Raw genomic sequence first — 26509 nt, 5'->3', positions numbered from 1 at the left:
TGCTGACCCATCCCAAGAGGCAGCCACCTGCCTTGCTCAGGGAAACATCACTGTAGAAGGGAGTGACCCCATCTTGCCCCTTCCTATTTCTTTAGGGGCCTTGAAGATACAGCATTGTGCCTACGGAGACAGTCCCCACCAACCTCCTTTGCTAAGGACTAGCTCTACTGGGCCTTTCTGGTACTTCACGTGGAAAAATGCCAAAGTGGACCCCCACAAACCCCAGGTCACATTTGCCTAGGATCTACAGGAAGTGGGGAATCCAGGGTCATGTCTTGAGAGAACAAGGCAACAAGTTCAAGGTGAAACTTCAGAAAAGGAAGACTTCTCTGCCCCCAAATAATTGGAGCCCATGCCTATAGGCAGAGGAGAGTCCTCAGAAAAAAGCCACTGGACTCTAAGCTCCTCTCTGGGACTGCAGCCAACCCCACCTACCGCCCAATGCCAGGAATGGCTACCCTCCCTGGCTGCAATCTCCCTGCTAGGCCTTTTAAGTGTTTGGTTGGGTTGACAGTGAATGCCTGCCCCTAGCCTGCTCTGGGTCCTCAGTAAGTATTCCCAAAGCCAGATTGTTTGCTGCTATGTGGTTTGAGATAAATTAAGAACCAGAGAAGAATGTGGGCTTACTATGTCTAGCTATTGTGGTAAGCGGGAAGAAGTCACTCGTCACCTACCTGCCTCACCACTGGAAGGACGTTGGTATTCCAGATGGGGCCTGACTGAACCTCCTGCCATCCCACATGCTCCCTCTGCTCTGGATTCAAAGAGGCAGGGGCCTACTGTGTAGCCATCTCTGGGGCTAAAGCCTGCTCCTTTGCATGTGGCTTTAAGAGAGAATACAACTGTGTTGCTTCCTCTATTGCCCTCTCTCCCTCCCAGGACCCAGCCCCTGGACTTTTAGGGGATACACAGGGAAAGCAGTTGGGATACCAAGCTCACCTCTTTCTTTTCCTCTGGGAAATGGTGCCAATATAACCCTCTCCTCAAAACAAAGCCCCCCTTTTCATTTCCTCACTCTGACAGGATTCCTTCCTGCTTTCTCCCTTTAGTGTACACAAGAGAACATGGGTAAGAACCAACAAAGCAGTAAGCAGCTACATCTAAGTTTGTCCCCAAACAGCACAGATTCGTGATTCCAGCAGGCTTTATTTAGGCCCAGGACAGGTCTCCCAAAAGGCATCCCAGCAGTCATCCGAGTCTCCTGCAGAGTCAACTTCCAACAGACCTCTTCCTCAGAGGCCCTGTTGTGACCCTAATACTTGACTTCTGGTATCACCTTCTCCTGTCACCTGGGCTCCAGTCTCTGTTCCAAGCCCTCAACCAGGACTTCAAAGCATGGCTACAAGTTTGAATGTGCCCTCAGGCTTGGCAGGAACAACGTGGACAAAAGTCTTGTAGAGCACAGCACCTTTGGGCAGTCTGGTAACCAGATCTACTGCCTCCAAGTTATTGGGATTGGGTACGTAGACTTCTTTAGTGTAGTGGACTATCCCCTCCTCCAGGGCATACAGGTACTTCCTCTTCCCCAGCCCCACCTGCAACACACAGTCTTGGTTAGTTGGATGGGGAGCCAGGTGGTACATCCTAGAGCCTCCACATAGACCTCCCCCCAAGATTCAGGTCCTGGGGCTGAATGGTGAGGTTTAGAGAACTCCATGTTTCCCTTCCCACTGCTTAGTACTTTTTTGCCTTCTGCTCCATAACAGAGAGGAAAAAGAAAATTCCAACAGCCAAATCTGTTGGCTGCTGGGTCAGAATGCTGGTTGGAAGCCACACTGAATGGATCCCAAAACCAGACCCAGGGAAAATGTCTCAAATCATTGTCCCTACGAACATGCTTTATTTAGACTTTAAAATACTTTAAAAGAATTGTCATATTAAACACCAGTCTAACGTACATTTTCATTTATAGACAGTCCAGGCTCTATGGAAAATATAGATCAGTATTTTATAGATAATGTATGTTAATAAAGCAATAATAATGACATCAGCTAGTACAGTGCTTACTATGTTTAAGCACTACAGTAGCTAATGTCTTTATTATTATTGTTATATTAAATATACATTATCCATATAACATTGATTATACACACACACACACACGTTTTATTTTGTTTTGGTACCAGGGATTGAACTGAGGGGCACTCGACCACTGAGCCACATCCCCAGCCCTATTTCATATTTTATTTAGAGACAGGGTCTCACTGAGTTGCTCAGCACCTCACTTTTGCCAAGGCTGGCTTTAAACCTATAATCCTGCCTCAGCCTCCCGAGTCGCTGGGATTACAGGTGTGTAGCACCATGCCTGGCAAACTATATTTATGATAGAGCCTGAACTTTATATAATGAAAATGTACATCAAACTGGTGTTTAATGACATACACAAATATATGTATACATACACATACAAACACACAGATATGTATACATATATATCAACTCATTTAATCCTGACCTTGTGAATTACGTACTATTCTCAGTCCCATTTTTCAGATGACAACTACTAAGCACTAAGATCCCACTTTACTGTGTCTCAGTATAATACTAACTACTTTATAGGTCATCTTAAGGACTAAATGAGTTCATGGTCACAAAGAGCTTAGAATGCTATGAACTCAAAAAATGTTAGCTCTTATCACTGTTATTTTAGCAAGTTCCAAGAGTTCTCTAGCCACACATCCAAAGTCTTTTAAATTCTAAAAACTAAAGCTACTGCATATGAAATCAATTCACATTCAAATTAGCATCTCTGAAATAATTACAGATTACTATCAGCCTTTCTGTGTCTATTAAAATTAGCAATAAATGAGCTGGGGGTATGGCTGAATGTGGAACATTTGGCTATCATCTGCTCCCCAGCACTAGAAAACAAACAAACAAAAACCTCCTACCCACAACAAAGAGGTGGGAAGCTTAATTACAAAGGAAACTAAACTGAGGAAGGGTAGATGATTTAAAAAAAGGGGGAGGGGACTAAATTATTACTTAAAATAACATGAAGGGTACAGTATAGTTCTGTTTTAACAAAGAACTCTTCTATCTCATGAACTAAGCCCAACCTGCTGAAATTGGAATCCCTGCCTGGTATGGATCGAATTTCTGACACACACAGTGAATTGTTTTTACTAAATTCAAGCTACCTTTCAACCACATAGCAGGTTTATGCAAAGAAAAATCTTAGAAATCATGAAAAATGAATAAATGAACTTAATTTCCTAAGACTCAAAAAAAAAAAAAAATCGAAGAAAATATCTGAACTCACAAGGCATCTCACCCTCTTGAACTGAGGACTGGAAAGGAGAACCAAAACGTTAGGCTAACGTAACACCAAGGCAAACACAGCTAGGCAGACTCCCTATTCACTACACTGCTTATTGTTGTTTTACTCAAGTTTTTTTCTTTTAATATTTTTTTGGTTGTCAACGGACCTTTATTTTATCTATTTATATACGGTGCTGAGAATCCAGCCCGGTGCCTCACAGATGCTCTGCCACTGAGCCACAACCTTATTCAAAAAAAATTTTTTTAATATTTATTCTGAAATTTTAGGTAGACATAATATCTTTATTTTACACTTATGTGGTGCTGAGGCTCGAACCTGGTACCTCGTTCATGCTAGGTGAGCACTCTACTACTGAGCCATAACCCTAGCCACCATCATTAGTTTTTAACAGAAGAAGAAAAAATAATTTACTGAATTTGATTTTAAATCTGAATTTAAAAAATAAATAAATAAATAAATAAATCTGAATTTAATTCTAAAAGCTCCTTTCAGTCATAATATGTGCATTATTATTAGAAAATATTATTTTTGCTACTGGGGATTGAACCCAGGGGTATTTATCACTGAGCTAAATCTCTAGCCCTTTTTCTTTTTTAATTTTGAGACAGGGTCTCCCCTAAGTTGCCCCAGCTACCCTCATACTTGTGACCTCCCTGCTGAGCCTCCTGAGTAGCTGAGATTATAGATGAGTACCACCATGCCTGGTTTAGAATTGTACATTATTAAGAACTTTTAAAAACACGTACCTTTTAAAAACATTTAAAACTGCCACCTTTGCATTACTATAGCTTAAGCATATTGCTTCTCAGTGCTCAGGTAGCTGCAGTTGCCCCATATATCAAATTATATAACCCACTCCTATTTCTCACTGAAAAGAAAATGAAGCATAGGATGTGCAATCATCTAATGTTAGACAACCCTGTTACTTGGGCCCTGCCACTCTCTTAGGTTTTTGGCATTTCACCTGTGAATCCCACTTCACCGGGATTTGGTAAGGAAAAATGAGATAGTAAGGGCAGGAATAAGCACAATGCTTAGCATATGGTAAGCACCCAATAAATGCAACTGTTTTCATTACTGTATTTAGGGACAGAAAGGTGGTCCTAGAAAAAAGGGGAGGGGAGGGCCCCCAAGCAACTCACGTGGGCACCTGGGTGCCAGCGAAATTGGCGCTGAGTCCCAAGGATGTTGCCAGCATGAACATAGTGACCTAGAAGAGAAGTCCACAAGTGTGCTCTCAGCCCCAGTGATATGACAGCACAGCAAACTTCTAGGAAAACATGTTGGCTGGCCCAAGTGCTGCATACCAACCTCTAAGCATGTCCCTCAACAGAAACAACTGCCAAATGGTCCAAACAGTGCCCAATCCCCTACCCAGCAGCCTCTTCACTCTAGTTTCATTGCTAAAGTTCACACTTACTCGTCTTCAAGATACTTCAGCCCTAAACTGAAGTATGGAAGCTAAAACACATTCTCACCTTCCATTTTCTTGATGCCATAATGTTTGCCTCGTGACTTTCCACCAAGGTTTTTGGAGCTACCACCGGTCTTCTTAGATGCATTTCTGACAGCAAGAGTTATAGCTGGAGGAGGGCTCAACAGGGCTGTAACTGCAGAGAAAACAGAAACACTGTTAGATCTTTCTCTGCCTCCATGGCCCATTTGCTAAGCTAAAAGGTGACAGGGGAAATAAGAAAGATGTGTGAGGGGAACAGAAATGCTAAGTGTTAGATTTCAAGGAATTCCTGGAAGTCCTTTGGTCTTCTCCCATAACAGGGGACCATTCATTTCTTGTACTGTCTGGAGATTAAGTGCTGCCTGAGGTAGGGGCATAGGAGTGTATGTGTGTGCATGTACGCACTGGGAAGTGGGGTGTACAGATGTGGGGAGAATAGGAAAATATAAATGGGGGAAAAAAAAATCACATGTTCTGAATCCTGGCCATTCAGTCCTCCTGAAAAAACCAAAAAAGCCGGCAAGAGGACACCACAGCACTGCCTGTTTCAGAGCCTCACTCACCCTCACACCCCATGGAGAGGCACAGCCAACCCAGACAGGCCAACAACAGGACACCCAGAGCGGCCTCAGCTGCAGCTCCCCCACCCTTTTGAAGCTATCCATTCACCCACTGCAACCAGATACCTGCATACAAAAAGCGCAACTGGTGGAGCATGGCTTCCACAGGCTTCTGGACATTTTAGCAAGTTGTTCCCTTTCTTTCCAAAGTACATCAAACAGAAGTCCAACCAAATTCAATACAATGTAAGAAGTTAATCTGACCTCATCCTAAAGTGCTCAAAGGCATTTATTTTAAATTAATAAGAACAAATGCAAGGCCAAGAAGGTAGGGCATTTATTTTAAAAAAGACAATGAATTCAAACTCATACTAACATGGAAGCCTCTTGCTGTAAGACAAACCTAGGAACAGCAATCCTAGCTTTCAGATCTCCAGACTCAGTCATGGTTTGAGTACTATGCAAACATCTGTAGGGAAGTTTTTTGAGTGTCTGCAGCCTCTTTATTCAGCATTTTGGAAGCCTAGCTTTCTGAAGTTTTCATGAGAACAGAAACTAGCTCGAACAAAGGAGCACGGATAAGAATTAACAGAGGGCTGGGGATGTGGCTCAAGCGGTGGCGCGCTCGCCTGGCATGCGTGAGGCCCGGGTTCGATCCTCAGCACCACATACAAACAAAGATGTTGTGTCCGCCAAGAACTAACTAAATAAATAAATATTAAAAAAAAAAAAAAAAAAAAAAAAAGAATTAACAGAAAAGCCAGGGAGAGTCGTGCAGGCCTGTGATCCCAGCAACTGAAGGGACTGAGACAGGAGAATCCCAAGTTTGATTTGGTAAGGATTTGGTAAGGAGAAATGAGATAGTAAAGGCCAGCCCTTTTTATTTATAGATAGGGTCTTAGTAAGTTGCTAAGGCTGGCCTGGAAACGACTGGTCAGCCTCAGCCTCCCTAGGATTACAGGCGTGTGCAACCTTGCCCCGCCTCCTTTTGTTCTTTAGGTCTAAACCTCAGAGGTTTCCTTAGAGGACTTTCCTGACAATTCAATCTAAAAGAGGATGCACATATTCTCTTTCTTCATGGCACTTGTAAAAATCAACTATTTTACTGATATATGCTTACTGATCCATCTACTAGCAAGAACTGCCCAGCGGCTAGAGACCATGTCTTCATATTTTCTTCTGATATTCTTAACACTCACCAGTGTCTGGCACAGAGAACGACCTAAATCTGTTGAACAAATGGATTAACTTTGTTTGAACTCAGTCCTTTCCATGGATAAAAGGATCCACACAAACCAAGAGAGGGGAAGCGGTGTGCCTGCGTCACCAACCGCCAAGGAAGTCCTCTCTCGGGTTCCAGATAGAGGAAGGACACGTGCTTCCCCAACCTTCCCCGCCCCGCGCAGGAGCGCCCAAGACCTGTCACGTGATCAATGGCAGCAACCCCCTCAACCCTCGCACGACCCCAACGCATCCAAGGCCACCCTCGGGGGCAGTTTCCAAATCCCGGCCTCCCTCCCGGTTCGCCCCGAAAAGACTACAGCACCCCACTTACTAGTTGCCCGCGTCCTCAGCGCCAGAAGCGCCGACGCCATGATTGCCTCACAATCGCTTCCGGTCTTGGAAATCTGCTTCCGCTACCGGGAGATTTACTTCCGGGCTATACGTGCCAGTTGAAAGAGTGGCGCGGGAAGTTGCAGGTGAGCTCTGCGGGATATGGACCTTCCGCGGTGAAGGCTGCGGGCCTGGGCACGACTGCAGAGGGGTTGGTGGCCAGGGCGTGCGGGAAGTTCTGCAGCGGACCGCCGGCCTCCGCGGTGCGGAGCTTGACCCACAGGGGTCCGCCTGTCCCACTCCGTCATTTGGCAGGAGAACTGAGACCCAGGACCCCTCCCTAGTAATATTAAACTTACTTAGTAAAAAAAAAATGGTAGATGGTGCTAAGCGTGGTAAATACATTATTTCATTTAATTCTTTCAAGCCATATTATACTGAAAAAGAAAAATGAGACCCAGGAAGATTACAGGGGTTATTTAGGTCCATACACAGTATTTGTTCTAAGAATGATTCTTGCCTATGACCCAGCAGTTCCAGTCCTAAGTATATACACAAGAGAATTGTGAAAATAAACCCACACAAACTTTGTATGTGAATGTTCACAATAACATTATTCATGATAGTAAATAAAAGGAAAGGAATTAAATGTACATCGAGGGATGAATGGATAAACAAAAGGTGGCATAGTCATACAGTGGAATATTACATGAAGCTAAGTGAAAGAAGCAAGTCATAAAAGGCCACATATTGTATGATTCCATTTGTAGGAAATATCCAGAATAGGCAAATTTATAGAAGCATTTTTGGTTGTCAAGGCAGTGACTTTTTTTTTGCTTTACTAGAGATTGAACCAGGGGTGTGCACATGTAGACTAGCGCTGTACCCAGCTTTTTTATTTAATTTTGAGGTGAGGTCTCTCTGAGCTGGCCTCAACTTGGGATCCTCTAGTTTCATCCTCCCAAAGTTGCTGGAGATATAGTATTCACACCACACTTGGCTAAGGTGATGACTTCTTAATGGTTATAAAATTTCTTTTTGCGGTGATAAAAATGTTCTGGAATTAGATAGTGGTGATGGTTACATAACATTGAATGTATGAAAACCACTAAAGTGTGCATTTTATTTATTTTTGCAATACTGGGGATGAAAACCAGGGCCTTGTGCATACTAAGCAAGCACCCTACGACTGAGCTACTCCCCCTAAACTGAAATTTTTTCTTTTTTTTGATGGTACTTGGAATTGAATTCAGGGTGGACTCTACCACTGACCTACAAGCTTGACCTTTTTTTTTCTTTTGAGACAGGGTCTTGCTAAATTGCCATGACTGGCCTCCAACTTGTAATCCTTGCCTCAGCCTCTTGAGTTGCTAGTATTACAGGCGTGCACCACCATACCTGGCTCATTTATTTTCATGAAGCTTGGTGATAAGAACATGTCTAGTGAACTGAATTGACACTACCATTTATGTCTTTTCCTTTTAGGCAATTAATTTGAAAGCACATATTGGTGGCTGTAATGAAGTCATTAGAATCCAGTGAGAGTGATTCCGAGGAGTTGCCAACTTTTTCCTTTCTGAAGAAGGAACCATCTTCAACAGAGAGGAGGCGGCCTCAAAGGGCAGAGAAGATTGTAGTGATTGACTCCTCAGATTCTGAGGCCTCCTGTCCTTTATCACCAGGATTGAAAGATCCACCACCTGTCTCAGACACTGATGAAACTCTCACACAAACAAAACCAGTCGGAGTACTAAGTAGTGGAAGTGAGAGCGAAGAGGAATTTGTTCCCCTAGCTGAGAGGATTAAGTGTAAGTTTTTGACCTACAAGCAGTTGAACTCTGAACACTCTAGTTCCCCAGTTAAAAGTGTTTTGAATCATCAAAATAATGAAGAAGCATCAAGTGACTGGAAAAAACAGCCCTTTTCAAAGATCCCTGACGTTCCCCTCCATGTTACCTTAGAGAGGAGTGTACTAGGTAACCAGGACCCTGTCTTAGACAATCCATGCATTCAGCCTCCAGCCTACCAGTTTACCCACCTTGTTCAGAACAATAGCCTGGAAGTAACCAAAACAAATTCTGATGTCCCCCCGCCCCAGAAGAGAACCAAGCACAGGAAGAATGTTCCAAGAAGAGACTTGCAGAGATGCCAGCTTCAGGAAAAAGCAGGCCGGAAGGAAAGCACCCCAAGACAACAGGAAAAAAAGAAGGCAACGCTGGTCAACAGGCTGAAAGCCCAGAGGCCAGAGGAATGCTTAAAGCACATCGTTGTGGTGCTGGATCCAGGTTCTCCTAGCATCTGTCTTCTCCAGACTAGTGCCAGTCCCCTGCCAGTGCGGTCTACCTTCACCCCTCCAGCCCAGTCGCTCTCCAGGCAGAAGGAGAAGCTGTTTTCATCTCGGAGTGTCTTGAAGATAACNTGCTGTGCAATTGAAGCACAGGCTGTGCCTTGCAGTATCACTTGGAGGAGACGGGCAGGATTGGCTGAGGTAGGGGTCTTCTGGCTAATGGCTCTTCTCCCCTTCTACCTTTTAGGATTACAGGGTAAATAATGCTTTTATTTTAAAGGGTATACATCATTTAGGGCTGCTTCAGGAAAGCAGATGGCATACTCAGTTTAGGATAATTTGAGGAGGATTTAATAAAGAGATCGCTTCCCAAGGCGTGGGCAGGGAACAAGGAAACTACAAGGGACAGCACAGCAGCTCAGGGTCTTGCTAGCATAATTCCTGGCTTCTCCACCTCAGTAAGGTTGACATTTTAGATCTGGTAATTCTCTGTAGGGTGGGGGCTGTACACTGAAGAATTTTTAGCAGCATCCTTGGCCTCCACCCACTAGATGCCAATAACACCCCTCCCAGTTGTAACAATTAGAAAATGTCCTTTGTGGGAAAAATCATTCTGGTTTAGAGGCATTGGCATAGCAGTTACAATCCCTGAGCCTGAGGGATGAGAGGAGAAAGTGGTTAGCAGAATTTTGAAGACATAAAGTCAGGTGAGGTGGTGCATGCCTGTTATCCCAGCAACTAGGGAGGCTGAGACAAGAGGATCACAAGTTCAAGGCCAGCCTCAGCAACTTAGCAAGGGCTTATGCAACTTAGACTCTATTGTGGGGGGGGGGGGAAGTGACTGGAGATGTAGCTCAGTCATAAAGTGCCCCTAAGTTCAATCCCCAATACCTACCCCAAGAAAACCCTCAAGAGAAATAGAGAGAAGGCCACCTTCAGAGAAACTATGTCCTCTCCTAAAGAAGTGTAGCAAATGCCAAAGGACTCCACTGGGAGGGAACCAGGGAAAGAAATACCCTGATTTCACACTCTTCTTCCTTTCCAGTCCCCTATTTGGGTTCCCACCTGGGAGCCTGTGAACACGAGGACCTTGTGGTGTCTGTAGAGATCACCTCCTTAGGCAGAGTGGGGCAAGGGAAGATAATCCACATAGGATTCTTAATTCTCTAACTGGGCTTTGGGAAAGGGGCCTGTCTTTGAATCCCAACTTCCTGATTTTATTGCTGCTACTCTGGGTAAATTATTTGGGTTACGCATATTTTTGTGCCTCAGTGACCTCATGTGTAAAATGAGGACACTGTTACATCACTTTAGTCCTCCTGTTGTGGGAATTCGGATTACCCAGCACCAGCATTTTGTAGACTTCAGTGTATGTCCCTCCCCACTGAGGATCCCTAGGTTACTATACTTTACCTGTCATGCCTCATGTCTGAGTATGTGCATCCCAGTCCTCCACCCATCATTTTCAAGAGTTTAGAGACGAAACAAGATTTTTTTTCCCCCTCTCTTTCTGGATCTCGTAACTTTCTCAGTAATTGAGAACAATAACCCATGCTTTTTATTTGAAGGTATTAGCAAACCCTTGTATTTGTCTAGCACTTTATCCTTTCTAGGCACTCCCTTATCCTCTCTTTGTCTCAGTCTCAGTTATCCTATAAAGTAGGAATTTTCTGCACACCACAGGTTGGGAAACAGGCTCAGAGAATTTAAAAGCCTAGTTCAGAACCACAGCCAGAACTAGAACCCAGAGCTACTGCCATCTACACTTTGCCATCTAAGGGGTCTTGCTTTTGCTTTTAGGGACCCAATCAGAAACCTTTCTGCAAAATTCCTGCTCTGCAGTCTCGCAGTCTCTCCGTTATACTGTTTTGCTGTTGGATTGTTGGCCCTGAAGCAGCCTCAGCTTTGACTGCGTCCTTGCTATTATGAAGAGGAGTTATTCTCACAGAGGTTCCTCTTGTGATTTTTTTCACCCACAACCTGTGTTTATAAGGGCCATTCAACTCTTAGCCTCTACCTTCAAAGTGCAGTCGTTTATTTGTTTCCTCTATTCCCCTATTCAGAATGCACACAAAAAATTGGCAGTTGCTTCTCAGCCCCTTTAAATGTGCCAATTTTCCTGTTTCTTCCTCCTCCTCCTCCTCCTCCTTCTCCTTTCCCTCCTCCTCCTCCTCCTCCTCCTCTTCTACTTCTTTTTTGGGGTTTGCTTTCTTTTTTCTTTTTGTAGGGCAGGTTATGATCCACTGAGCTGCACCCCAGTGCTTCCTTTCTTATTCAGTGTTTCAGAAGTGCAGTGCACCAAGGTTAAAGAATTGAGGGCTAGGGAGGAACAGGATCACTAGTGTTGTTCCTTGCCACCTTGACTTCAGTCAAGAAGAAAAAGTTTGGGTGTGGTAGCACATGGTTGTAATACCAGCTACTTAGAGGGTGAGGCAGGAGGATTGCAAGTGTGATCCTCCTGCCTTGACAACTTAGCAAAACCCTGCCTCAAAATAAAAAATAAAATAAGCTGGGTGTGGAGTGTTCATACCTGTAATCTCAGCAATATGAAAGGCTAAGGTAGAAGGATGGCTTCAGCAACTTAGCAAGGCCCTAAGCAACTTAGTCAGACCCTATCCTCAAAGTAAAAAATAAAGAGGGTAGGAATGTGGCTCAGCAGTAAAGCGACCCTGTGGAGGATATAACTCAGTGGCAGAGCACTTGCTAGCATGTCTGAAGCCCTGAGTTTGATACCCAGCACTGAAAAAAAGGTGGGGGCATGCCTAGGGTTTAATCCCCAGTACCCAAAACTAAAACTAAAATAAATTAATAGAGGGCTGGGGATGTGGCTCATAATAAAGCCTTCTGAATTTAATCCTCAGGTTGGGGGGGGTTGAAAAGGAAGCTGGGCACAGTGGCACATACTTGTAATCTCAGCTGCTTGGGAGGTTGAGAGGCTAAGGCAGGAGTATCACAAGTTCTAGTCCACCCTGGGTAACTTAGTGAGACCTTGTCTCAAAATAAAATAATAAAAGAACTGGGAATGTAGCTCAGTGGTAGAGCGCTTTCCTAGCATGGGTTCAATCCCAAGAACCACAAAAAAAGGGGGAGTGAGGGGAAAAGGAAACAGCACAAGGGGCAGGGAATTCATTCACCTGGAAGACCTGGGTCACTCATGGGGCCCCACACCTGCTGATCTCCCTCTCTGTCTTGTGTTCTGGGCCCTTTGGCAGGATGAAGAGGACTGGGTGGAGGAGCAGACAGTCCTTGTGTTACTCCTGGCAGAAGCTTTTATGTCCATGATCTGCAACTTTAAGCAGGTGGGTAGGGCCAGAGGAGTGGGACTGAGGCATGGAACAGAGCAGCCCTCTTACCAGGTGGGAATGTTAATGCACCTGGTAACGCCCCTTCACACAGGGAAGTCCAGGCAGTGCCAGAAAAGGGAAGGACACACTTCAAGGCTTTGTAACTGACGTCACAGCAAGGACAGCAGGGAAAGCTGTATCGTTGGTGATTGTGGATCATGAGAAATGCTTCAGGTTTGGATTTTCCCTGGAGACTTAGTGTTAAATGAGGCAGCTCTTGGGCCAACAAGGGTGAGTTTCTTCACTCCATCTATAAATCACTGCAAGATGATGTCCCTGGAAGCCCTGTGGGATGTCCTGGTCCACTTTTCTTACACTCTTCTGCCTGCGTGCAGTCTGGAGGTGCTGTCCTTTACTTTGCTCCCCTGCTCCAGGGCTCAGAATCCTCCAAGGAGAAGGAAACAGGGAGCGTCAAGTAAACAGGCCAAGGAGAAGCAGCAGAGACGAGAGCCCAGCACAGGGCCTGTGGTGTCCAGGGTAGAAGTGGAAGAGGTAAGAACTTCCTGTTCATGTGGATGCTCACTAGTCACGTAATCCAGTTTGCTAGAGAATAAACTACCCACTAGACACTGCTTTCTATACTGGCCTGAGTAGGAGAGAAGGGATCAAATAAGGAACTAAGAGGCTGGGGTGCAGTTTCTGTGAACAGTGGGAGAACCACTTCCAACTAGTCTCTCTCTGCCCTTCCAGTCCATCATTTTTTTGGGGTTTCTAGGCGTTGGTGGATCTGCAGCTACATACCGAAGCCCAGGTTCAGATTGTGCAGAGCTGGAAAGAACTGGCTGACTTCGCCTGCACATTCACAAAGGCCGTGGCTGAGGCACCCTTCAAGTGAGTGTCCCCAGAAAAGCCTGCTGCCTCCATGTAGGAACTTGCCTTTGAGGCTAATTCTTGCAGCCATGCTAGTTTTTCCTAGCAAAAACTCAGGAGCCTGAGGCAGGAGGATTACAAGTTTGAGGCAGCCTCAGCAGCAAGACCCTATCTCAAAAAATAAAGGGAGGGGCTAGGGATATAGCTCAGTTGGTAGAGTGCTTGCCTCACATGCACAAGGCTCTGGGTTCAATCCCCAACACCATCAAAAATTAAATACTCTCCTTTAGCTTACAAGCAGAAGAATCTGGTACCTTCTATAGTAATGAAAGGGACTAGTTATAGTTTTTTAAGGGAAACCACAACTAACGCTGTGCTTGGAAATGAAGTAATTGCTCAAATCATTGAAGGCTCAAACTGGCCAGATATGACACTGTATCCACCTCCAGGTCACTGGACAGAGTACTTTTCAGTCCTTATTTGAAGGGACAAGTGTAGGACTAATGAGCAGCTCAGCTTCCCAGCTGTTATCTGCAGGACACTCCGAGATGAAAACAGCTTCTCCTTCTGCCTGGAGAGCGACTGGGCTGGAGGGGTGAAGGTAGACCGCACTGGCAGGGGACTGGCACTAGTCTGGAGAAGACAGATTCAGCAGCTGAACCGAGTCAGCCTGGAAATGGCCAGTGCTATTGTGGATGCCTATCCCTCCCCAAGGCTCCTGGTAGAGGTATGCTGCTCTAGGGTCACCTAACCTGCTTTGGCCTCAGAGGGCCCCCCAGATGACTTCCATGAACAGCCCTGTTGAGGACCCAAAGATGCCGTTTGTCAGCAGTGTGGGTTGGCTCAGTTCATGCTGACCCAGAGGGACCCTGGGTTCTCATTCCCCAGACCAAGCCTGCCACCCTTTTGTTCATGGATGGAGGACAGCTGGGGATGGTACAGCATTAAGAGATCATTTACTGCTTTCAGGCTTATCGGCGGTGTTTTTCGGAGCAAGAACGCCAGAATTTGCTGGCAGACATACAGGTGCGCCGCGGGGAAGGAGTGACGTCCACCTCCCGCCGTATTGGGCCAGAGGTGTCTAGGCGTGTCTACCTTCAGATGACCAGTTTGCAGCCAGATCTCACTTTAGATAGTGCTGACTGATGCTTGTCCACAGGGACAAGGATAAAATGCTGATTTCTACCTCCTCAACCTTAGAACCTAACTGGAAGCACCTCCTGAGGCCTAGCCAGGGGGTGGCCCAGTCTCTCCTTACTTGTCGTATTCCCTGTGAACTCAGGGCAGAAGGCCAAGACACTTGGTTCTGCTCTTCTCCCAGCAAAAACAGCTGTTACCCCTGCCCCAGCCAGCCCTCAAAACACAAAAGAACAAAGACAGACCACTCAGACATGGATTTAATAATTGTAGAAATCCAAAAGAATCAGCATCAAATCTCGAAGTCGGAGTGAACTCTTGCCTGCAGGTTGGCTCAGCCACTGAGCTGCCTCAACCGGCCAAAGGAACTATGATAACTAGGCTGACTTCTGTATTTTCATAATCTCATTGTTATGTATTATGTGTTAAGTTTCAATAAAGCATTTTATACCAATGGCTCTGGAGCTTGGAGGAAGACTAAGGAATGTGTAGTGATTCTGAGTAAGGTGTGGACCTGCGTGGCACAGCTACCTTGGGGGAGGAGAGAGCAAAGTCCTTTCTTCCAGTACCAAGACAGTCATGAGTGATAGAACTACCCTGGAAGGGGCACTAGGGCTAAAAAGCTGGACTCTGCCCTCCGTCTCTAAACTATAGCAGGTTCTTGCTCCCTATGGGAAGAGGCAAGGAGCTTGCGATTGGGTTTTCAGTGAATGAGCACCGAGACATGGTCCTTCTGATCCCTTCATCCAGCTGTTGTGAAAAGATGAAGCATAGGCAAGAAAATGCTTAATTTAGCAGCCAAGAGAATGGACGGTACTGCCCTAGTTTGTGCTAGTCTTTAGTTTTATGCACCACTTTTCAGCTCCGTTGTTGCTACTTATTTCCCTTCATTTCCTACAGTTTGCATTCATTCCTTCCCTTCTGTTATAGGTCTAGAATCAAACAATTCTGAACCTCAGTGTCTATGAAGCTGAGTGTTCAGGTTGCCTCTGAGGTATTTAATCACACCTAGTGCTAATGGAGCTGTCACAGACAATGCAGCCTTGCAGAGATCCACCTCCTCATTTCCTGGCAATCAGGGAGTTAATGCTCTGAACCTGAGGCAAGGAGCGGGCCTGCTGCCATTTTGTGGAAGCTATTTAAGTTAGGGCAGGACTCCACAGGAGCTGCCCAAGACCCTGATGGCGTGAATAGAGTCATGACTCTGTCTACTGTGAAGTATCTACACCTTGCCTGAGACAGAATTCTGGTGTGAGTTCTGTTCTCTCTGAACTTTACAAAGGAAGCCAAATGATGTCAAGGAAAGAAAGAATACCAGAGTGGGAGTCTAGTTCTACCTTACACTATCTGTGAGACTGGGCGAGTTATGGAAGGCCTCAGTTCCTCTGCCTACAAGCATTACATGGGGCTGAGGGTTGTGAAGTCCCTTTCACAGCCAGAGGTTTTGATGGTCACTAAAATGTTGAATGTCTCAAGAGTTTTTTTTTAGGAAATAGGTAACCCCCTCCCCAATTTCGACTGGATTTACTGAATGTGGTGGTCCCCTAGTCCCCAGTAACACACTGCCTCCTGATCTACCTGGGCTACCCAGGGAGGAATGAAAGAAAGGGTTTGTGACATACAAAAGTATAAATGTAGTGACAGCTGACCATTTAGTAGAAACAAGCCTTGCCTTTACACAGCTTAGTACAATAACTAGAAAAGGCTGTTTTCTCTCTCCCCACCCCCAAGCCTATTCCTTTAGGCATGCAGGTAACTATCCCTCCCCACCTCCCATTTCTTCTCATTCCACCAGGGAACCCTGACTAAGGAACAACAAGAAGTCCTACAAAGGGGAGGTCTCAAGTACCAACTGGCAGCCATTTGATGATGGCAGGTAGGTCTGACGCTAAAAAGGTTGTGTCCAGCAGAAGCCAATTCCACAGGAATCCGAGCTCCAAGGCCGGGAGGCAGCAGGTGCGGAGGACAAGCTCACTGCTGGGAGTCGGTCTGCAGGACCCACTGGAGGATCTCGTGGCGGCGCAGACCCTGCACAGCATTGTCGTAGATGGTGTTCACACTGGTGCACAGGGGTTGCTGCTGCAGTGCTGTCACCCGACACGCAACCAGCCCACCGGCCACACACAGCAGCAGCAGCGGCAGCAGCAGCTTCAGCACAGCCCAGGACCGAGTGTGTTTCCGGGGTGGTGGCTTGCGGGGACGGGAGCCAGACTTAGATTCTGGAGAGATAGAGTCACAAGAGACAAAATGAAGTTCTGTTAGTTTGAGGAGACCCACTGTCTATAGTCTATGCAAGTCTCCCTGCAGATAGATCCACTCAGCCACTCCTCGAGACCTGAGGAGGGAGAAGTCTTATAGATATTAGAGCTCTTCAAGACTCTGCTACACAGAGACCATAACATAAATGTCTCATCCCTGGGATCTCAAGGGACTACCCTGGAAACTGGAACTCATTCTGCATGACTCCTGTAGCTCAGTCCCCAGGTTCCTACACTCTCCTTAGTAACATTAAGATGATCCAAGCCCCTTGGGAGCAGGAAGGGCTTATCAGAGGGTGTTCAGCAGGGATAGACTACTGCCCGTTTGGGAACAGAGTCCAGATTTACTAATACTGTGAATGTCATCATTATATAATACACGTATGAAAAACCTAAAAGGTAATACAATATATCACTTGTAAATAGCAGTTACTACTGGGAATGTATTATAGGTGACTGCTGTTTTCTGAGATTATATCATTTCTAAATCTCTGCAATGAACACATATTATTTATAATCAGAAAAAATAAAAAATAGGCTTTAGGATGTCACCCCTAGAGAAAGTGAGACTCCCTGCTCCACGGTGCTCTAGGACACAACTGACACACCCATATGTGGCACTGGGAAACGAGCCAGCCAGCACCAGCTCCCCCAGAGAGTCCTCCATTCCCCGTGGCCACACTCTTCAGACACCCACACTACTCCCAGGTATGAATGTAATTTATGTAACTGGTCTGTGAGCTTGCTCACTCATTCATGCCTGAAAACATGCACATGTCTGCCCTGGGCTGCCACTTTGCCCAGACAGCAAACTTACTGGGGGCTTGATTTGCTTCCTTTTTGGGCTTCTTCTCCTGCTCCCGCTTGGAAGCTTTGAGGGCATCATACTCCTTTCGCCGACGCTCCTTCTCTTCTGCCTTTTCGCGCTTCCGCAGTTCCCGCTCCTGAGCTTCCTTAGCTCGCTGTTTGGCCTCCCGCTTCTTCTCTGCCTCTACAACAAAATATACCCAAACATGACTCCTCTCCCACCAACCCTCCAGCAGCCTGCTGTCCTCAATAATTAAAAGCTAGAATTCAGCTGCCTTTTGCTTTATGCCATGGGTCACATAAGAAATAGAAAAAGGAGGACTGGGGATGTAGCTCGGTGGTAAAGCACTTGCTTATTAGCACTCGTGAAGCTCTGGGCTCCGTCACCGCACTGCAGCAAAAACAAATAAAGAAACAAAACCCTCCAGAAATAGAAAAAGGAACCAGCCATCATTTTACTCTCTAGGAAGTAAGCTCTTGCTAAAAATCTCTCTCAGGGCTTGCTGAAGGGATTATTAAGGGATACCCTGTCCACAGGCAGGAGAGATTGGAGTGAAATAACAAAGGGAACTAAGACAAGCACAGGTGACAGGTCTGCATTCCTCTAGAATTAGGTACTACTTCAGAAGGCAGAGCAAGCCAGGCCTGGTGGTGCACCCTGTGATCTCAGCACATAGGAGGCTGAGGCAGAAGGGTCACTTGAGCCCAGCCTCAAAAAAAAAAAAAAAAAGCAAATGGCAGAGCAATCAACAACCTCCTAGAACTTAGCCATGAAGAGAAGGAACAATGAAAGGGTTGCTCCTATAGGACTGCTATCTTCCCACACTTTAGAAATCAATGTAGCATGGGGAGGAGGGCAAGTAAGAAGACCATGATCACTCACATTTAGAGTTACAGCTAACAGCAATGTTTTTCTAAAGTGACAAATGATTTGTCAGTTATCTACCAACTTGGGAATCTATGTTCCATTTGCTTAACAGCTCAAGTATGCTTACATGTGGCACTCAACTTCCAAATTACTGGGTTCTAAGACTGCATTTCCAAGTCAGTTATTTGGAAGCCTAAAATACATTTTTTCCAAAGCCCGAATGCCACAAAATGGTAGTTAAATGTCCTTTTAGGACTTTAAAGCCTATCTGAATCATAATGTAGCTGAACAGCAGTACTGTAAGTACGAGAGCTTTCCACTGCTTCTCTACAGCCACACCAGCTCCACATTCTGGCTGAGCACCAAGAATGCCAAGAACCCACTACAGCTAGCTTCAAGAGAATATGCACCATTGAGAAGCGAACCAGAGGGGGTCAGAGTGAACATGGGCTTGTCTGCCATGGTGGCTGGGCATGGAGAAGGGACACTATTACTTGGGCATTGTGAGTTCAGGGACTGCCCGTAGTCAGTACTGCAGGCACCCCTTCTGTAACCATGTAGTCCTTGGTAAGGGGACCAAAAGTCAGCCAGTCAGCAGAACACACTACATGCCAGGCACCGTTCTGAGTCCTTGAGGTGCATCAGTGGAAAAGGCAGGGCAGGTTCTAGCACCTGCACAGACAGAAACACACGATCCATAAGTGAACGCAGTAAAAACAGATAGATGTGCCACCAGGTCAACAGAAGAGGTGGGGGAAGGATGGCAAGTAGGATGGCTACTTGAGTTTGGGTGCTCTGGCAAGGGTTGAGGGTGACCTTACAGCAACACTGGATCAGACATGAGGGATCACAGGAAGCAAACCAGGAGCCAGCTGAAGGAAAGCAAAGCCTCTAAGGCAAGGCCACAGTTAGTGTATCCAAGCAACAGAAGAGGCCCCAGTGGCTAAGTTGATGGCACTGCGTGGCAGGCAACATTAGGCCAAGGTGGCCTGTGGGTCCCAACACCTAAATTTGGACTTCATTCTAAATTCAATGGAATGTCATTAGAGGGTACAGTAGCACTGCTTATTTAAAAAGATCCCCCCAAGAGCTGGAGGTATAGCTCTAGGTTAGAGCACTGCCTAGTATGCACAAGGCCCTGGGTTCAATCCCCAGCACCACACAAAATAAATAAGAACAAAAATAAAAAGATATCCCAGGCTGCCATGTGAGGATGAGTTTAATGGATATGGCACATTCAAGTCTTCTTTCAGAGGTAGTGCTGAAGGTAGAGAAAGTGTCACAAGAGGACTTGCTGACAGACTAGATTTGATAACAAAAGAAAGGGACCCATCTTTCCTATTTCAGGTTTGAATAACTACAAAGATAGTGACTTCTTGTTTAGGGGGAAGACTGGGAAAGGGCTGAAGGGAAACGGGTCTGCTTCAGCCATATCTGAGATACCTTTTCTCAAATTATTTTTTCTGAGATGCCTTTTAACCCTCTAAGAATAAGGATGGAGCTCAGTGGAGAAGTCAGGACTAGAGAGAGTCATCAGATAAAGATAACACCATCTACCACCACACTGTCCATCAGCACTCGCTCTTTAGCACAGCACCTGAAGCATAAGACTCAACTGGCTGGGATAAGGACTGGAAGATGACCAGATGGGGGACAGCCACCTACCTCGTTCCACTTCCAGCCGCCGCTGCCTCTCTCGCTCCTGATCCGCCTGCACAGCCTTCATGTGCTGTAGCACCTGTCAGAGGAAAGGAGGGCTCTGAACTACTCCAAGTAGTAACGTTCAAAGTGCATGTTTGCTCAGGAAGTCTCAAAAAAGACTGCTTTTTTCAGGATCCCAGATCACCAGGGGCCCTGGCAGCAATGCAGAACTAGATGACTTAATCCCATTTCTGCATCCTAAGTCATTACACCAACCTCAGTAGCAGAAGAGTCATATAAATCCAGTTCACTAAAGATGCCAGGAAAAATTTTTGGAACACAATATTGACTATTATCTATAGACAGTCCTGCCATCTACAATCACTCAAGTGCATGATTTCATATGATCCTCTCAGAAACTCCCTGACCAGCAGGAACAGCATTCCCTCCAATACACTTTCCTGACCCTCCCCTGTTTTTAACTACTTCGGGAACCCTTCTCCCTGTAATTCCTTGCAACCTGCCTCAGTCGTAAGATTGCAACTATCCTGTCCATAGGTATCCCATGTGGCTAGCACAGAGTGTACGTAACTGGAGGCATTTGATACGTGACACCTCTCCCAAGACAGCTGAGTTGATAAAAATGGCTGCTCAGCAAAGAGGTGCAGGTCTGGAGAAGGGCAAGCACGATGGTAAGGGCATCAAAGCTTCTGTCTGAATACAAAATCTGAATACTAAACAAATGCACGATTACCCAGTTGATCTGGCTAAGAGATGTCCCTTTTTATCTTTTTACAAGTACTGCCATCAGGAGTTAATTATCTGAAAACACAGGTAGTTCAGAAATGGGAGAGACTGCTCCAATGGAGATTATGAGCTCCCAGAGGACAGATTTTGTCCTAGAGACCAGCAACATCATTCTGACTGGCCCAACCCACTCCTCTACAATGCCTACAGGTGTGCTGCAGCTCTGGAGCCAAAGTGCCAGAGACTGTGGCTTCAGTGACCATATCCACAATGCATGGTGCTTCCTGGTCATGTCTGAAAGGGATGTGTGAGCAGAAAAGACCTTTGCACTCAATAAAAACTACTTTTGTAAGCCACAAACTGTGAAATAGCAATTTAATATGATCCAACATATCTGCTGAATGAAGAGCTAAATTATAGTGTATGCACAGAAATGGAAGCAATACCTACTTCCTAGAGTTAGGAGGACTATGAAATGACATACACAAAGCATCTAGGACCAAGGAAAAATCAGTGGTAGCTGCTGTCAGTTTTTAGAATTTACATCACTTCTAAAGCACCATGTTCTCTTTATTTCTTCATAGTACTAGGGACTGAACCCATGGGCACTTTACCACTGAGCTACATCACCAGTTCTTTTATTTTTTGAGACACGGTATTGTTAAATTGCTGAGGCTGGCCTCAATCTTGCAGTCCTCCTGCCTGCGCATCCGGAGTTGTTGGGGTTATAGGTATGTGATTGTGCTCCACAAAATACTGTTCTTAATGAGCAGGGAGGGCAGCACATTGTCATGGTTACTGGCCAAGGGCAAAGTTTGCCTAGTGAGAAGCCTGTAGTTCTTCACTCCTCTATCAGATGACCCCAATTATAATCAAATGCCATGTCTGCACTGGACTTGTCTGTTTATACGTACAGATTTATAAATCCCCTCCCCAACTGCTGGGGATTGAAAGGTCCTTGAGCATGCTAGGCAAGCACTCTATCACTCAGTTGTATCCACAGACCTAAATTTATAAATCTGAATACCTTTATTAAAACTCACACAATAACTGTTCCTCAAAAGGGTTATATAGCCCCTATCCCTATTTTCCCATTAAAACCAATATCAACATAGTGTTCTAATGCAGATTTTTGGTTTGTTTTCCTCATTTACTCATTTGATTTACTGGGTTTTTTATTTGTTTTTTGCTGGGATGACCCCCAGGGCCTTGCACATGCTAAGCAAGCACTCTACCACTGAGCTACACCCCCAGCCCAGGCCCTGGTTTCTTAGAAAAGGAAGTACTGCATAAAGTAGAAGATGGTGGTATTCTAGTACTTGTAAGGTAAACATAGAAACAAATCTCCCCAGGGATTAACAGACTAATTCCACTGAGACCTTAGCACTTTAGTCAACAGCTATCAGTGCCCTGGAAGAAAAAAAAGCAAGAGGGCGAGGAAGGTCTTAGGGGAACATGGGAAGGAGACACCCAGGAGCCCCGTGCTCACCTTGTTTGCACACTGCTTACACTGCTTCTCATCCAAGCAGTCACCGGCCACTTTGGCCAGGACAGGGTCCAAGGGGTTGTCCTTCAGGTCCAGCCACTTCAGGTTCTAAAGAGATGGGTAAAGAGGCAGACTAAGCCTGAGTTCACACACTGTCCCTCTAGGTAGAAGAGTGGGCAAGAAGGAAGCTCCTCTGTGTTCTACATGCCATCTCAGGCCAGCAAGGTAATATTTTTGACTACCTTTCTCAGGGTCATGCACAATCAGTCCCTGGGCCTGGCCATGCCTGGCTGTGAAACCATGGTGTATGGCTTCTTACCTTGAGCTGAGCAAAGCTGACAGGCAGGGTGACCAGCCTGTTGTTGAGGAGATCCAGGTGCTGGAGGTTGACCAGACGGCCAAAATCAGCTGGCAGCTGCTGCAGCTTGTTCTTACTGAGGTCCAGCTTCACCAGGTGTGTGAGGCCACAGAAATCCGACTAGGACCCAGAGAGAGACCACTTAAGCCTGGGGCTCACACCCTTTGGTTTAATTGCCAGGGAGTCCCGAAGTTAGAGGCACCTAGGCATAAATCCCAGCTCTACCTCTTACCAGCTATTTCCTCCCAGCATGAACATGGAGAGAAAACCTGCCATTGCTAGTGGTCGTGACTGAAGCAGCATAGTAAGACAGCATAGTACCATCTAGCAAAAAAAAGTGTACATCCCTTCCTCCTCTGTTCTCCTTCCTGCTCATCTTCCACACTGCTACTAGAGTGACAAGGAACCTTTCTGTCCTCCCACAGCACCCTATCTTCATCTTTCATAGGATCTCTCAAAACACAGTGTTTAAGCCTTGAGTACTCAATCTCCAGTCTTGTTACTTGCAGCGCCTAGTACTTTGCACAGGTGCTCAATGAGTGTTCCTGGAATAGCCGGCTGACTGGCTAGGGCCCACCCAGCCTATAACCCAGCTCTTCTTCAGCAAATGCCAAAACATCCCCACATTCAACCTTTGCCCAGAACCCATCTGAAAGTGATGGCACTAGCTGGCTAATGAGGCACTACTCATGCTCTCTGGGGACTTGTAAATGCCAGGGGATCTGCACTGCCAAGCAAAATGGAAATTGTTGGGACAGACAACAAAACAGTCAGACTGAAAAGTGCACTTGGGGGCGCCGAATAATTCTGGCAACGTGTAGAGCAGGTGTGAAGCTGCAAGGAATTGCTACCCTTCTTTAATTAGAAACAATACTTCCTGGAAGAAGTGGGACCTCAGATGCTTCCTGAACTGTTAGAAATAGTTTTGATGAACTGTGAAAAGATGCTATAGACAGTAAGAGGCTCAGGAGAATGCCAAGAGAGAACTGGACTAATGATCCAAAGAAGAAACTGCCAACTTCTGAATTTGATCCCTAAGCCAAACCCAGTGGGAATCTACCCTGGGATAAAACAAGGAGTGGCATGGCCAGAGAGAAGGGTGGAAGAGGCAGCAGTGACAGCAACACAGGCCCGACTGCAGGAGCAGTGCTATGGAGGAGGGAGTCATTACCCAGCAGAGGCTGAGGGGGCTGAAGGAATCTAGCACCTGCCCAGGAGCAAGGGAGCAAAGGGAGAACTGGGAAAAGTGATGCAAGCAAAATCAAAAGGTTTTGACACAGAATGGATGTGCCCAACAACAACAACAACAAAAAGCAAATATGAAGTAATTCAAGTCTTTGGGAGGATAATGATAAGGTAGTCTTATAAAATCACATTCTGCTTTGTGTCTCATCACAAGATGCATGGAGGGACTGGTAAACTATTTGTACTTTCTCTCTGAAATGCAGAGCAACTAACAAAATGGTCTCTAGCCTCCTCTGTGCAATAGGGAGGTAAATTACTTTTCAAAGGAATAAAGCAAGAAAGAAGATGAGCCCTGTAAGTGACCAGCCAGCATCCTGTCGATGTTGTTTTCTGTGGCCTGACTTCCCCACTGCTAGAATGGGCCTGTACCTCAATTCCCTTCCCTCTGAGACAAGCCACTCCATCCATCTCCTCCCCAACATACCCAGATTAGCTGGAGCCTGCCTGTAGGCCAATCCTGAAATTATATCTTATGACCCTCCCACCCCCAGCAACAGGAAGGCAATGCATCCAGGCTCCAGAAGTCATGGTTGCTTGCCAATCTTACCGGTAGACTACTCAGTTTATTGCAGGACAGATCCAGTATGGTGGCCTTTGGAAGTGCAGCCTAGAAGAGATAAGAAAAACATGTCAAACCAACACCTGGAACGATTCAGTAATATCTGCTCATTTTCCAAAGAAAGTTCCCACGATTAAGAAAGGCCTTAAAAAAAAAAAAAAAAAAAATCACTAAAGTACCATGTTCCTGGGGATAAAAGAAAAAAAATGAGCCAGTCAACCACGATCTAGGGAAGAATACAAAGAGGAGGGATTTAGCTGTGGAACTTCCGAGAAAGGAAAACTTCAATTCTTAGAAATTCTCCATAGCACTTTAAAATTCTTCTCTATCACTCCCCTTACTAGGTTTTGGGGGAGGGACTATGTCTTATAAATCTCTGCAAGTTACATATTCCCCAATTCAGGGCCTTCCTCAAAGAAGGCACTGAATATCCCATATGTGATGGCCAACTCGTGGCTGAAGGAACAGGTATGCCAGAGTGAATGCCAGAGTGAAAGGAGGCCCTCACAGCCCACCTCAATTTTTCCACAGTGTCCAGATTTTTCCCCCCTGGAGATAATGTGCACTGACCATTGGACTAAACCGTTTCAGAGAGCAGCCTAAGGCCAGACTAAAACAATGTTGACCATCTTCTTGGGGTGGGAAACGAAGTGAACATTTAATTAAAGACCTTGGGCCAACCTTGACTTTTCTGTCAAAAGTCCTCAAAATGAAGTATGACCACCCAAAAAAGTTTTGGATACTACAGGGAGAAAAACACCTCAATAACAATTCCATCTATCAGCACATGCTACCTTCCATGCATTTTACATTACAATTTAATCCTCATAAAAAGTATATGAGATGGAAACTATTAGTACCATTTTATAAATGAGGAAATTTAGACATAAAGGTTAACCAACTTGCCAAGGGCACTCAGCTATTAGGCAATGGAGCTGGGTTATGAACTGAGAATCCCATTCTAGTCACCACATTAAAAGCCACAATAAAGGGAAGACTGGGCCAAGGGTCAAGGGCAAATGTAATTTGTAAAGGAAGAAAGGAAGGAGAGTGTAGGCCATCCCAAGTGAGGCAGGCCAGAGGGGTAGTGGTGGGGATGGGGATCTGGTGGTTTAGAAAAGCAGGGGACGTCGGACCCAGCTCTACAATGGCAACTAGATGTGTGATCTCCTTGGGGCCCCAGGCCTTAGCTTAGGGTGGGGTAGGTAGTCGGCAGGGATTCCTGCCAGGTTCAGGGCAGGTGGGATGAAACCTTGAGAGTCAAGCATGGAGACTTCACCTCTTCAAGGAAGGCTGCCTCGAGGCTGGAGTAGCCAGCTGGGATGGCCAGCTTCCTAGAAAAGCTGGGTTCTGGGCCACACCCAGGTCTATCAGGAGGCCTGCTTTCCCGGACCGACTCATTCATTCATTCATTCTGATATACATCCAGCAACCCCGTGGCCGCTCCTACCGGGGGTCCTGCACGTAACTGGGCGCTGTGAAAGCCCCCAAGAGGGAGACAGATTCACTCTTGGCCCTGAAAATGCCCAGGGTCGGGCAGGCAAATCCTCCCTATCTTCTGGAACAGCGCCAAAGTGACACGTGTACATCCCAGAAACGCTGGGGCCGGACGCAGCAACCCACCGAGCACTTAGCATTCCTCCACCACTTCGTTTTAAAGATGGGAAACTGAGGCTTGAGAAAGGAGGCGGCCCACGCAGTGGCCAGTGCCAAGCATAGTAGGCTCCTGGGCCTTGTGGGGCTATACTGACCAGCTCCTTCACCGGGACCTCATTCAGATCGCTGAGGCTCAGGTCCAGCTCGTTGCCGTCCAGCTTGTCGCGAAGGTTCCCGCCCTTGCTACCGGCCTTGGTCATGATGACGCCGGCTGAGCGGGCCCCGACTGCGGGACTTCGACGGGCAGGAGAGAGGCTGAAAGGTCGCTCGTCGTTCAGCAGAGGCGCACCCAACGGACCACGCCTGTGCCCTCCGCCGCTGCGGCCGCTGCAAGACCGCCGCCGCCCGTCCGCTCGCCGGACGCACTCCGATCCCCGCGCCCCGCTCCCACCGGTGCAGCTGCGACGACGACCACTTCCGTGTCCACGTCACCTTCCGCGGCCACTGAGACGA

The 26509-nt window shown here is 46.3% G+C and overlaps 3 protein-coding genes across 3 annotated transcripts; 1 reads left to right on the top strand and 2 right to left on the bottom strand.

Annotated features, from left to right (window-relative positions):
• Positions 1–1126: 1126 nt before the first annotated feature.
• Positions 1127–6988, bottom strand: Mrpl27 (mitochondrial ribosomal protein L27). Its single transcript, XM_015495485.2, has 4 exons — positions 6855–6988; positions 4762–4893; positions 4426–4493; positions 1127–1535 (listed from the first exon to the last, which is right to left on the bottom strand). The coding sequence occupies exons 1-4, from the start codon at positions 6892–6894 to the stop codon at positions 1329–1331; spliced, it is 447 nt and encodes a 148-aa protein (XP_015350971.1). The 5' UTR covers positions 6895–6988; the 3' UTR covers positions 1127–1328.
• Positions 6862–14887, top strand: Eme1 (essential meiotic structure-specific endonuclease 1). The gene is given in 10 exon segments (XM_048789163.1): positions 6862–6999; positions 8339–9138; positions 9216–9253; positions 9255–9341; positions 12353–12439; positions 12537–12658; positions 12859–12976; positions 13200–13315; positions 13832–14021; positions 14264–14887. Coding segments are annotated over 9 exon segments (1701 nt in total). The 5' UTR covers positions 6862–6999; positions 8339–8372; the 3' UTR covers positions 14441–14887.
• On the bottom strand, positions 14674–26509 carry Lrrc59 (leucine rich repeat containing 59). The gene is made up of 7 exons (XM_015495484.2): positions 26152–26509; positions 24389–24448; positions 22558–22716; positions 22242–22346; positions 20030–20102; positions 17507–17680; positions 14674–16650 (listed from the first exon to the last, which is right to left on the bottom strand). The coding sequence occupies exons 1-7, from the start codon at positions 26254–26256 to the stop codon at positions 16403–16405; spliced, it is 924 nt and encodes a 307-aa protein (XP_015350970.1). The 5' UTR covers positions 26257–26509; the 3' UTR covers positions 14674–16402.

Source organism: Marmota marmota, unplaced genomic scaffold (assembly GCF_001458135.2).
Source record: "Marmota marmota marmota unplaced genomic scaffold, marMar, whole genome shotgun sequence".
In the NCBI taxonomy this organism is placed as follows: domain Eukaryota; kingdom Metazoa; phylum Chordata; class Mammalia; order Rodentia; family Sciuridae; genus Marmota; species Marmota marmota.
The sequence above is the reverse complement of the archived record's forward strand: the minus strand, read 5'-3'. Positions and strand labels throughout refer to the sequence as shown.